Source organism: Artemia franciscana, chromosome 1, assembly GCF_032884065.1.
Source record: "Artemia franciscana chromosome 1, ASM3288406v1, whole genome shotgun sequence".
In the NCBI taxonomy this organism is placed as follows: Eukaryota; Metazoa; Arthropoda; class Branchiopoda; order Anostraca; family Artemiidae; genus Artemia; species Artemia franciscana.
In genome coordinates, this window is record NC_088863.1 from 58,293,809 (window position 1) to 58,307,649 (window position 13,841).

The 13,841-nt window shown below is 35.2% G+C and overlaps 1 protein-coding gene across 3 annotated transcripts in view; it reads left to right on the top strand.

Moving 5' to 3' along the window:
- The window catches only part of LOC136031878 (phosphatidate cytidylyltransferase, mitochondrial-like), a 72,300-nt gene that overhangs the window by 44,205 nt on the left and 14,254 nt on the right, over positions 1 to 13,841 (top strand). For 2 of the 3 annotated variants that reach the window (XM_065711823.1, XM_065711832.1), the window contains exon 3: positions 11,858 to 12,040. In XM_065711823.1, the coding sequence (XP_065567895.1) occupies positions 11,858 to 12,040 (183 nt within the window). Of the gene's footprint in view, positions 1 to 8,149; positions 8,291 to 11,857; positions 12,041 to 13,841 lie in introns of those variants that run through there. The other variant, XM_065711841.1, reaches the window with a different exon arrangement.

Genomic DNA, 13,841 nt, shown 5'->3' on the forward strand with positions numbered 1-13,841 from the left:
AGATGAGTATATAAAGAAAGGTTTCAAGTTTGACGACTATGATAAATATATAAAACTTTTACATGATTATAATGATGCCAAGGATGCGGCTCAGATTATATTTGGAAGATTAGCTGAGTTAGAAGGGATAACTGCTAAAACTATTCACTATAGATATGGAATGAATGCTACAGATTAATTAGTTTAAAAGGTGTATTTCTTTAAATAATAATGTTTGATGTTTGTTAAACTAAATGAAGTTCTTACTTTGTCATCTATTCCGAATAAAAAAAATTCCACAATATTTTTTATTTTTATGTAGTGTCGTGTTTTCAGCTAAAAAGAAAACAAAACAGAGATTGGCTCTGGCTGAAACTCTAGAAAGGGAATCTATGGGAACTAAATACTAAAATGATAACAATTCATATATCAAACGAATTGAATTCGTATGTTGATTTCAAAGACATAGAATTCACTAAGCTCAATGTCAACACTAAGATGCTATGAGTCTAAGAAAACTTACCTGATTTAGAAAAAGGGGGAAACACTCCCCAGAATTCAAACGATCTTAGTGAAAATCACATTGCTAGATTTACTAAGTTAGAGAACCTTACTTTAGAAGTTTTCAGTTCCTATCTACAAAATGTGAAATTTCGAATTTTTTTTACTGATATCTAATCCAAAATGGTGATTAAGGTTAGCTTAATCAATTTAACTTATTAAGGTAAGCCCCTTCCCCTAATGGTGAAGTGGCTAACCTTAAGGAGTTATCTGAAACCGAAGAGTGGCAGGATTGATTCAAGAGGCTTGGGTATATAGGAATGGTTTTATTCATTTTAAAAGTAAAGATTACCGTCTAGTAGTGTCTAGGGTTAATCTAAAGCTGAAATATAGGAAGTGTAACTACCTACCGGGAAGCTATAACACTGATAGACTCAAGAATGAGAAATTGAGGTAAACTTTTCAGGAACCGTCTAATACAAAAATGGAGAGTCTAGATTTTGACAATGCAGAAAATAGATGGAATAATTTTCGTGAAATAGTCTGTGAAATCGCTGATGGCGTTTACAGGACGAAAGTTTGAAACGCAGTTAGAAATATTATTGAGACTGTTTAATGTTTAGTATAGAGGAGGAGGGGTTTGTACAACGTAAAATTGAAGCCTTTGATAAAAGTGATGAAGGTCTGGAAGATGCAATCAGATGGTATAATAATAAAATATTTTACAGACATACTCAAAAATTGAAAAGGAGTAGTCAATCTGGACGTGTTTCAGTTAAAGATAGGATCACTCTGCAATTAGTTATAGGGAAAGTGTTAAAAAGAGATTGGCATTTTGAGAAAGAGCTAAACCGTGACAGAGTTAAAGGGAAAGATATGGAAAGGAATTAACAATTTTGGGATACTTTGGAAGTGAAGGAGTTGTATAAGTGATAGTACTAAAATGATTAAGAATAATGACCTCAGGTACTGAGAGTACGGTAAATACGGTTTCTGTAAAGGTAAAGATGAAATGCTGAAAATTGTCAATATGGTTTTTATAACAGGGGGAAAACCTAGGCAATTTAGGAAAACTTAGATGAGCGTGATAACACGCTCGATAACACGAGCGTGTTAATTATAGAAGGCTAAGCTTGGTTCCTGTATGAAGTAAATTACTTAATATGATGATACTTTTTAAATTTAGGGATGCTGTAGATTAAGTTTTAAGAGAAGAACAGTGTTGTTTTAGGAAGGAGAAAGGATAAGTCGACCAAATTTCCCCTCTTTGATTTATATAAGTGAGAACCCGACTTATATTCTTCAGCTTTATTCTTCAGCTTAATTGATTATGGGCGAACGTTTGCTCAGCTGATGAAAAGGTTTATCAAAGGTCCTATCCTTGTATTGTGTACCAGTTAAATACATTAACTGATTAGTGCAATTTACGAAAAAAAAATTGCTGTGGTTATGGCAGGAAATTAGGTTAGTAGCTATTTTCGTGTTAAATCAGGAGTTAAACAGGATTCCGTTCTTTCCCAATTTATATGGATCATGTTGGTGGACTTTGGTGGACTTTGTTGGCACAACAAAGGTAATGGGAAAACATGGAATCCACTGGGGAAGTCAAAAACTTTTAGGTTTAGATTGTGCTGATAATTTGAGCATCCTAGATGACACTTTTAGCAAAATGAATCATTTTTAAGATATTTGGGGAGGTCAGGGTAGAAGATTAAGTTTGAAAACAAATGGTGGAAGGACTAATGCGCTAAAACTAGAGTTAAATGAAGGTGATGTTGGGTAAGGAGAAATTCGATCTGCTGGACAACCTCACTTACCTATGGTGATATTTTAGTAAAGACCGTGGGTGCAGTGTAAGATGTTCAAAGTAGAATAATCAAGGTCCAAAATGTTTTTTTCACAGTTGAAAAAAGTTTGGCGGAATACAATATAAATCTGAGAACCAAAATTAGAATATCGGAAGCTACAATAGTCAAGTATGGTTCTGAAGTGTGGGTGCTCCGAAAGACGAATAATTTGATTGATGTTTTCCAGAGAAATTGCTAATGCATTGTCTGGATGCCCGACTTAGTATTTCAAACAGTAAGCTGTTCAAAAAATTTGGTTCAATGCCACTTTCTAGGGCTACAATCAGAGAACTTCCTGTGTTGTACTTCCTGTGGAGGAAGTACAAGGGATTGCTAAAGATCACCCTTGTCGTTATCGTCCTTGTGCCAATGTCTAAAAGTATATGATCCCTGGTTGTGATGGAGGATGATTTAAGAAAAGATTTAAGGAATAACTTCTTGGGAGGGTGTAAAGTGGGAGGCTTTAAATATACTGGTGTGGAGGAGGAGCGTGCCTAGGAGTGTTGGCCTCAGGCCGCTTGGGGCTGCAGTTAATTGCTATTAGTAGTAGTAGTATACAGAATTATCAATCGTTTTACCTCGTTTTAGTTTACAATTCAATGTGATTCCCAATGTCACTTATCTTTTATCTGCAGATTTAGTTTTGCATCATTTCCATTTGCGTTTGGTTATGATGCTCATTGTTGCATGTTTTCTAGCTTGTATACGTCGATAATATATCGGAAATGCCGCACAACAATAAAAATTCTTCCCTTAACAGATTTTTTTTTCCTTTTGCATATCTGTAGATCCTACACCTTTGAGATTTGTCTCATGTCTTCAGCCGAGTGTTGTAATTCCCTCCTTAATTCAGCAAGAGTGTCTCTTAAATTTTTAAAAGTGTAAAACTTTGTAACTAAAAGCTTGTTAGTTTTTACTTTTGGGCTTCACTAGCATATTTATGCATGCTCTGAGTGATAAAACATAAAAGAAAAACAAGTTTTTTCAAATGAAAATATGGAGCAAACATTAAAATTTAAAATGGACAGAAATTACTAAGTATATGAGGGGGGCTTTCCCCTCCTCAACACATCGCGTTATACGTTAAAGTTTTGTATTATTTTTATAAAAGCTTCTTATTGTCTTAATTAAACGAACCTTGTGTATCAGGAGTCGTTCTTACGGAATTGGGACAAAATTCAAACTAAAGTGTAAAGGGCGAAATGAAGAAGAGGGGGCAGCCCCCTCTCCCCTAATATACGTAGCACTTTTTGTTCGTTTTAAGTTTTACTGCTGCTCCTTACTTTCAGTTGAAAAAAAATGTGTTCTTTTATTTAATTTCTTGTCATTTTTTAAATAATGCCTGGAACTCTGACTCCACCTACGAAAAAATCCCTCCTCCTCACCGATATATCCTGTTGAGAATTCGATTCTGGTGAAAATTTACCCTGTACCCATAACATCTCAACGAGTAAAATTGAGTCGACAAAGAGATAGCAAGACATGAGAAGAATTTCGTGTAGGAATTCTGGCAAATTCCCTCAGCGCCAAATTTCCCCTGAAAAATTCCTCTCCTTGGAAAGTCCTCTCGATGAACCCCCCCCCCCAGCAGAAAATGCTCCTCCCCCACCCAAAAAATGTATGCACATGTGCCAATAACGAATACATTACGTTAACAATTGGCAAAATATATAACTTAAAGACCTTTTCTCAGGGGCTGTGGGGGGGTCATACTATCTCAAAAAGCATAGTTATTCGGCCTTTCAACTATGTTGAACAAAATTTCTATCTCAAAATTTTGATAGGACGGTTTTGAGAAAAAGGGGTGTCGGAAGGGACCCAGTTGCCCTCCAGTCTGATCACTCACAAAGGGCACTAGAACTTTTAATTTCCGTTCGGATGAGTCCTCTCCTGACATTTTAGGACCACTGGGTCGGTACGATTACACCTGAAAAAAAATGAACACGCGTCTGTGATCTTTCTTCAGGCAAAAGATTCAAAACTATATAATTTTGCAGATGGGGGCTTGAAACCTCTGCATTAGGTTTCTCTGATACGCCGAATCTGAAGCTGCGATTTCAATTAAGATTTTGTGACTTTTTGGGGGTTTTCTCCCCTGTTTTTGAAAATCAGACAAATTGTCTCGGGCTCGTATCCTTTGATGGGTAAGATTCAAATTAATGAAAATTATTTGTTTGCAGTCAGCATAATAAGCCAACTCTTTTGGTATGTCTATTGGCATTAAAATTCCTTTTAGAGTACCGGTTACTATTAAACAGTGTTGCTCCTTAATTACAGTTCGTAACCACGAACTTTCATTAAAAAGTAAGATTAGATCTATAAGCATCAAGTCATAGAGGTACAACTTGTTCATTATGTTGTTTTATACAACTCTGGTCGATCGATGATTGCTTGATAGTTGGGTTTCACAGTGCAAGATATGTTACTAAACTCATTTGCTTGAAAATATTTACCTTGCTGATCACATAACATTTATAAATGCATTCAAAACTCCTGCCAGATCTGTCACGGTGAAGCATACAATGGGATGAAAGTCTCAAATAGTGGATTCAAAACGAAGCGAAAAATTGAAGACAACACAAAATAGTTAAAGTCGGTTTTAAGGATTATAAGTGTCCAATTTAGGACTGAAACTAGCCCACTACTTAAACAAAATAGTATAAAATGTGTTACTTTTTTAATATCCATGACAATCCTGGTTAAAAGCTGCACAAGCTTTGTTTTTGGGATTTGACTTGACGTGATTAAGTAATATTTAAAAAGAAATCAAGTGATTCAGTGATATTTAAAAAAAGAAAATTTATTGACAGATATGGTAATGGTGAAATTAAATTGTCAACAATCACTGAATTCTTCTTTTTCAAAAAGAGTGCGTGTAGGCGATGAAAATTGTGCTTTGACTCCTACTGTTCCGGCTGTTGAGGCAAGAATAGAAGGTACTTGTATGATCTCATTCCTTGCTAAACCATCCCACTTTAAGCGATTATTAATGAGAGGGCTTTTTTTCATGCAGCTTTATACACTCATTTTCCTTTTTTCACTTTTTCAAATACTCGATAATGATTTGACATTCAGAATGAAATAGTTCTTTACCACGAATTGTTGGATATATTGATTGTCTAACTGATCTGTTTTCACAAATGGAAAATACACAGAAAGGAGAGAGTTGTTGAATTCCTTGGTGAAGATGGGGTGAAATGAAAAAAGATACTAGAACTAGAGTTACGGTGGCTGCTTTATGAATACCAACTTTCTAATCCTATCATTCTATCTGAGAAAAAAACAACTCGTATGATTGTTGCTCGATTTTACTACAAAATTTGCCATAAAATCTTTGTTGAATAAGAGAAGATCATTGCAGATGAGCCAATGGACGCAATAACGGGTTGTTGTTCACCAATAGTTGCTTGTTTTTGTCTCCTATTTTCTGAGGCCTTGGTTCATTTTCCGTTTTTATGGCACTTGGTATTAACCAAGTGACATATAGCAATCGCAAATTCTGTCGGTCTGTCTGTCAGTCTGTCAGTCGGTCCTGGTTTTGCTACTTTAGGCACTTTCAGGTAAGTTAGGACGATGAAATTTGGCAAGCGTATCAGGGACCGGACCAGATTAAATTAGAAATAGTCGTTTTCCCAATTTGACCATCTGGGGGGGGGGGAGTGGTGGGCCGGTTAATTCGGAAAAATAGAAAAAAATGAAATGTTTTTAACTTATGAGCAGTTGATGGGATCTTAATGAAATTTGATGTTTGGAATGATATTGTGTCTCAGAGCTCTTATTTTAAATCCCGACCGGATCTGATGACATTGGGAGGAGTTGGAGGCGGAAAACCTAAAATCTCGGAAAACACTTAGAGTGAAGGGATCGGGATGAAACTTGATGGGAAAAATAAGCACAAGTCCCAGAAACATGATTGACATAATCGGAACGGATCCGCTCTCTTTGGGGTAGTTGGGGGGGGGGGGGGGTAATTCTGAAAAATAAGAAAAATGAGGTATTTTTAACTTACGAATGGGTGATCGGATCTCAATTAAATTTGATGTTTAGAAGGATATTGTGTCTTGGAGCTCTTAGTTTAAATCCCAACTGGAACTGGTGACATGGGGGGGGAGTTGGGAGGGGGAAACCTAAAACTTGGAAAACACTTAGAGTGGAGGGATCAGGATGAAACTTGGTGGGAAAAATATACACAAGTCCTAGATACATGATTGACATAAACGGAACGGATCCGCTCTTTGGGGGGGGGGGGGGGTATTTCTAAAAAATTAGAAAAATGAGGTATTTTTATCTTGCGAACGGGTGATCGGATCTCAATGAAATTTGATATTTAGAAGGATATCGTGTCTCAAAGCTCTTATTTTAAATCCTGACCGGATCTGGTGACATTGGGGGAAGTTTGGGGTGGGGGAGCCTAAAATCATGGAAAACGCTTAGGTTGGAGTGATCGGGATGAAACTTGGTGGGAAAATAAGCAGAAGTCTTACATACGTGATTTACGTAATTGGAACGGATCCGCTCTATTGGGGGGGGGGGGTAATTCTGAAAAATAAGAAAAAATGACGTAATTTTAACTTAGGAGTTTAACTTTATAGGAGTGATCGGATCTTCATGAAACTTCATATTTAGAAGGACCTCGTAACTCAGATCCCTTATTTTAAGTATCAACTGGATCAAGCGTAATTAGGGGGGGGGGCAGTTGGGAAGACCGGAAATCTTAGAAAATACTTAAAGCGGTGAGATCAGGATGAAACTGGATGGCAAGAATAGAATCCTGTCAAGATACGTGACTGACATAGCCGGACCGGATCTGCTCTCTTTGGTGGAATTGGGGGGGGGAGAGGGTAATTTTGAAAATTGAGGGATTTGTAACATGCGAAAGGGTGACCAGATCTTAATGAAATTTGATATTTAGAAGGATCTTGTGCTTTAAAGTTCTAATTTTAAATTCCGACCAAATACTGTGACATTGGGGGGAGTTGGAGGGGAAAACCGGAATTCTTGGAAAACGTGAAAATTGGGGTATTTTTATCTTACGAATACATGATCGGATCTTAATGAAATTTGATTTTTAAAGGAATTCATGTCTCAGGGCTTTTATTTCAAATCCCGACCAGATCTTTTGACATTGAGGGCAGTTGGAGGGGGAAATCTTGGAAAAACACTTAGAGTGGAGGAATCGGGATGAAGCTTGGTGGATAGAATAAACAAATGTCCTTGATACGTGATTGACAGAATCGTACTGGATTCGCTCTCTTTGGGAGCTTGGGAGAGGGGTTCAGTGATTTGGCGAGTTTGGTGCTTCTGGACGTGCTAGGACGATTAAAATTGGTAGGCGTCTCAGGGAGCTGCACAATTTGACTTGATACAGTCGTTTTCCCAGGTTCGGCCATCTGGGGGGCTAAAGGGAGAGGAAAATTTAGAAAAAATAGGTATTTATAACTTACGAGTGGGTGATCGGATCTTAATGAATTTTGATATTTAGAAGGACATCGTGACTCAGAGCTCTTATTTTAAATCCTGACCGGCATTAAGCCTCTTATTTTCCTTTTTAAATCAATCTATTGATTCATAGAATTTTGTTAGAGCTCATACCATATGATCTCTTAGCTCTTAGCTCTTCTCGCCTCGTCACAAGTGCCATATGAGCTCTTAGCTCTTGTTTTTTTAACCCTCTTTTCAGCTTGCTTATCTCACAGAATCAAATAAAATATGAACCTTGGCTGACAATTATGCAACTGTGAAGTCTTCAAGAATTGAAAACTCATTTAAAATTTAATGATACGAAAAACAGTTCAGTTTAGTTTTCTATGGGACGTAAGAATGTGAATTAGATCGTTTTTTTTTTTTTTTTTTGTCACGGTCTGAATGAAAAGGCATCAGAACGCCTGTGTTTAAAAACAGTCAAATTAGCAGAAAGTAGGAGGACTTAAGAGGAAGACCCTTAGCTGTTTTGTTCAAAAAAGGTGAGCAATGATGATTAAGAGAGCCATATAAAATACTTATTGGTCACTGGATAAAAAAATCTTTTATTTTGTGTTTTAATCTAGGAATGATTTTAAATGCTTCATTTAAAGATTTTTTAAATTAACTAGATTTTCAAGTTAGTTTGCCTAAAATATAAGAATAACTTATAAGCCAAAGCATTAATAATCCCTTTCATGAAATAGACCAACAATCAGAAGACACCTTTCTCATTTTGCCCATTCTTGCTTGAAAAAAGGTCAAGAGTGCGCTTTGTAAACCTTGACAAGATTTCTGATTCTCGAAAGTTGGACTTTATGTGTAGGCACTGAAAACCAGGAAAGGACTATATATTCCCTAAAATAGCTAAGGCGAATTACGACAGTATAGTGATAAAACACCGGTATTTTCAAAGTACGTGGCTCCAACAGTCTTTATGGTTGGTGTTCAGTCCTTCAAAAAAAGGTGTAATCTGTAAACAATGTTTCCTATGTGCCAAATCTTAGACCGGTAAAGGCTCAAATGAAATTCTTGGATGCTTAGTTTTGAGTCCATATACTGACCTTAAACATTCTCTCGCTGACTTCAAATATCATGATGAAAGGCAATAGCTTTCTAATTGACCAGTAATTAAACTTGCAAGATCACAAAAAAAAGATTAAAAAATGTGCAATGTTGAGACCAATTATCCTGGCTACTCTATTTTGTTGTTTTCATGAACTAGCCCTGGCGTGTCATCATTAAAAAAAAAATGATATCGCAAAAACTGCTGAAAATGAAGGGGTAGTCAGAGGGTTGTTTTGATTGATGTTAGATTGCTGAAACACAAAATTGCAAAATCATTTTGAATCATCCACTAAAAACGCAAAAAAAATGTATGTTGTTCGGTGAAAAACGATTTCCATTTTAACATATACTTCCCAATAACTAATACTATATATAAAAAAATGGGCAAAGTTCATAACTTGCAGTCCTTCCTGCCGGGACTGTGGAGGATTAAGTCGTCCAAAAACATAGTTATCAAGTTTTTCGACTATGCTGAAAAGAATGGCTATATCAAAGTTTTGATCCGGTGACTTCGGGAGAAATGAGCGTGGGAGGGAGCTAGTTGCCCTTCAATTTTTTTGCTCATTTAAAAATGGCACTAGGACTTTTAGTTTTCGTTAAAATGATAAAGTGACATTTTAGGACCGATGGGTCGATACGATCGCCCCTGGGAAAAAAAAAACAAACAAATAAACACGAATCAGTGATCTTTCTTCTGGCAAAAAATACAAAATTCCACATATTTGCTGATGGGAGCTTGAAACCTCTACTGTAGGGTTCTCTGATACGCTGAATCTAAAGGTGTGATTTTCATTGAGAGTGTAAGACTTTTAGGGGATGTTTCTCCCTTTTTTTGAAAATAAGGCAAATTTCCTCAGGCTCCTAATTCCTTCTAATCAGGCTCATACCTCTACAGTAGGGTTCTCTGATACGCTGAATCTAAAGGTGTGATTTTCATTGAGATTGTAAGACTTTTAGGGGATGTTTCTCCCTTTTTTCGAAAATAAGGCACAATTTCCTCAGGCTCCTAATTTTTCATAGGTAAAACTAAACCTGATGAATATATATTTAATATATTTAATAATATATTTAATAATATAGTTTTAATAATATGTTTATATATTTAAAATCAACGTAAAAATCTGATTACTTTGATGTATATATTGATGTATATACTCCGTTTTTTAGAGTTTCGGTTACTATTGAGCCGGGACACTCCTTACTACAGTTTTTTACCACGGACTGTTCGGTTAAATAAATCAAAATATTCCGAAAGCCATTTTGCCAAAAAAAAAGTAAAATTAACATGCAAATTCCGTTTAATTATTCATTTACGGTGAGCCAAAATCAAAACCTGTATTAATTCAAAAATATTCAGAAATTAAATAAAAAGATTCCATACAGAAATTACACAGAAATTATTCCATATATGAAAGGTGCTGTCCCCTCTTCAAAGCCCCACTCTTTACGCTAAAGTTTAACTCTTTCTCACAACTCTACTTTTTAAAACAATAAAAACTTTAGCGTGAAGAGTTGGGCATTGAGGGGGGACAACTAGTATATATTACCATGTTTGTCTTTTTAGAACAAATTGGTAATTAATTGCAAGATATATTGTATGTCCTTTTTTTTAAATAGACAAGCCCATAATGAACTTTTTATTCCGACAAAAAAAAAATTATAATTTAAGAGTTTTTTGCCCAATCCCTTTTTTTGTTTTGTAATCGATATTTGACTAAATAAAAAAATATTAGTTAACAACTCTCAACTAGTCTGCAGCTGTTGTCTTTTCCCTTAGCTCTATATTGCCTACAAACCCGATCATACTCTTATTAGACAGACGGAAATACTCGAAATGGTATTTAAAAAAAAAAAAAAAAAAAAAATTATTCTCAGATTTACTGTCTAAGCATAGATATATTTGGCATGCTCAAATAATTCAACATCGACCGTTGAAAATTAGGCCGCTTTGTTTATTGTAATTAATACGTGTGTTGATTAAACTTGATCCCTCTTATTACAAACGCAATATTGACTCTATGCAGCCCCAAGATGAACTCTTTCCACTTCTGGTTTCTTCCTCTTTCTCTCTACTCAAACCTAATTTAGGAGAACAGGAGACGAATTGCTTTCAGTGGGGCCGCTAAGAAAGTGGGGCCGCTGGGTACAGTACAGTTCAAGATTTAAATTTTGATTAGCATATACACGAGGCACATTTTAGAAACAACCGTTAGATGTGAATAACTGATTAAGAATGAATTGTAAAGTATTTTAATTGAATGACCAAATGGTTTCTTGAATAATGTGGAAAAGGTGATCCCCTCCCCCTCCCCCGACACTCAATATATTACATGTAGATACTACAGCCTCAAGTTGAAGTACAGTCAACTACACTCGTATATATGCTTACCAGTTTGGTACAGTTTTTACTTATGTTTTCCAGATTGTTAATTTTTATGCGCTATACATTTTTTGATTGTTTTTTGTAAGGGCTTCCATGGAACTTGGTAAGCAATGTAGGTTCAATTATTTTTATGCCAGAGCTAACAAAATATAATCTAAAATTTTTCGTTAAAGCTTCTGTCTTAGTTCACACATTCGAAACTTCTCAAAATCAGGAGTTAAAAAAGGCTTACTGAAAAACGGGAATAGACCAGAACAGGTTAATACAAAATACAAAGACCGGATCACCTTTTTTGTTTTATTTCTTGGGAAAAGAAAACAGAATAGAGCCTGTACTTGCATAGTAATATATTTTTTTCTGGTCAGGAATGGTGCAAAATTATCATTTTTGTGATTTGATTTTCGAGCTATTTTAAACTGAATTTCTTTGTTTCCTAGTAGTCTTTCATTTAAACCTGACTTTTTCACTTTTTGTTTTTTTTTTTAAATTCGGGGAAAAAAAGCTTTAATTGTGACAAATAATACGAATTTCTTTAAAAACCTATATTTTAATTTTGCTACATTGACTGCATCGTTTAACCTCGTAATAGTCTTGACTAAGCAATTTATTTTTTTTTTAGGACAATATGGTTGATTTAATTTTTGTTGCTGAAAACCCACTTTCCTGGCACACGGCCAATATAGAAAGAAATCCAAAACATTACTCGTTTTTAAGGTACATGGGATCTAAAGCTGTAACTGCTGTCCAAAATTTTGGTGCTGCCAAAATCTACTTCAACACATTAGTACCTGTGAATAATGCAGTGGGTATATTTTTTAATTTAGTGTTCTTTTTCAAGTACCAACTCTTTTTTTTTCAACCATTTATCTTTTCTGTTCTTTTGTAACTGTTTTTTGTATAACTTTTTTTCTGTTCTTTTTATCAACTCACAACTGTCTTATCTTTATTTTCGGTGCTATCTGGTGTAATCCTGGTCTCAATCTATGGATTGTTGATAGTGTGTTGTTTGTTTTTACCTTTCAGTCAAACTAAATTACCAGCGTCTACATCCCAAGTAAGCTCCTCCGCGTATAATTTAGCGAGTTGGGCTATGTTCAAATCCCGTGTGCAGTCCTTAAGTCTAACAGTCCTTTTGTTAACAGTAAATTGCCTTTTTTATAAAATTGTAGCCTATATGTAATTTGAATGATCCGAATATTTCTACTCCTACTATTTTAAACTGTAAGATATTTTTTTTTACTGAGAACCTGATATAAATTCCAAAATTATGTTTTGCTTGTTTAACCCTCCCCATCCGTTCTTATACCTTTTACCCGAAAAGGGTTCTTACTCCAAACTAGATGCACTTAAGGAAGTTTGGGTGTCTGTAGATAGAGTGATCCCAGTTTCAAAGAAAATTTCCTCATTGCTTAAAAATTATCATCTTTTTCGGCCTGCTCAAGATAAATAGAAAATGTCGAATCTACCTCCCTATTCTAAGTTAGTAAAAATTACAATTTTGGATTCTAATTTCCTAAATAACCAGTAAAAAGTCAACCCTACGTTTTGGTCATATGTATTGACCTTACTCGCTGATCTAACGTTTATCAAATTTTTATTCTTTTGGAACTCTTAATGTTAACTACACTTCCCATACAAGCCTGCATGCAATATGGTATTCTGCTCTCTCTGGTGCCTATTGTACACGCTGGAGTGCCATTTCCTCCACCAAGTGACGTTTATTTCGGACCAAGCGCAGCATATATACCGAAGTAGCATACTTTGACACTGGGCAGTACTTTCAATTTGATGTACAGGGTAAGGAAATTGTGTAACTCTTCTAGTTTCACCGTAGTCACTTCTTGTCGTAGAACCTATATGACACTCTTGTAGAACTCTAGAGTAGGTTACCACAGGGAACTGGCCGTCAACCTTCAACGAAATTGTTGGTTATATCTTGTAATTATTGCCAACCAAATTTGATGTAGCCTACCCCTCTTAACCATCTGTTAAATCAGGAATTAGCTAAGTTTTGAAGGAGCAGGCCTTCATGCATTACTCCCTTAACGAGCTGAATGCATAAATTTGGAGTCAAGGCAAAAGCGAAAATGATATAGTTAATGATCCTACTGTATGATCCTACTGCAGAAAATATGAAAATTGTATTGTGCATTTGTAAACAGAAAATATATGCATATGTTTTATGTAATCAAAAACGTACGCCTGTTAAATGCTAAAAATATAGCATTATGAAAATCGGTTTGTGTCTGTAAATTTGTCACAAGTAACACTAAAAAAAAAAAAAAAAAAAAAAAAAAAAAAAAAAAAAAAAAAAAAACTGAAAAAGATCTACCATGGTAGAAATGCTTTCATAATGTAATCCAACAAGAAACAGTATTTAAGGCATTTCTAATAGCTTATAGAAAGTTGCCATTAAATGGATGGTTGAATTACTACTGGAATAATAACAAAGTATTATAAATCTAGCGTCATACAAGAAAATGATTAGCCTCGCGTCTGACTTAATATTATTTCTTTATTTATATTTACGATTATATTTAGGTTGATTTCCTGTTTTCCATTGCATGGATATGGTGCAAAAAGTAGTAATATGTAATTACTAA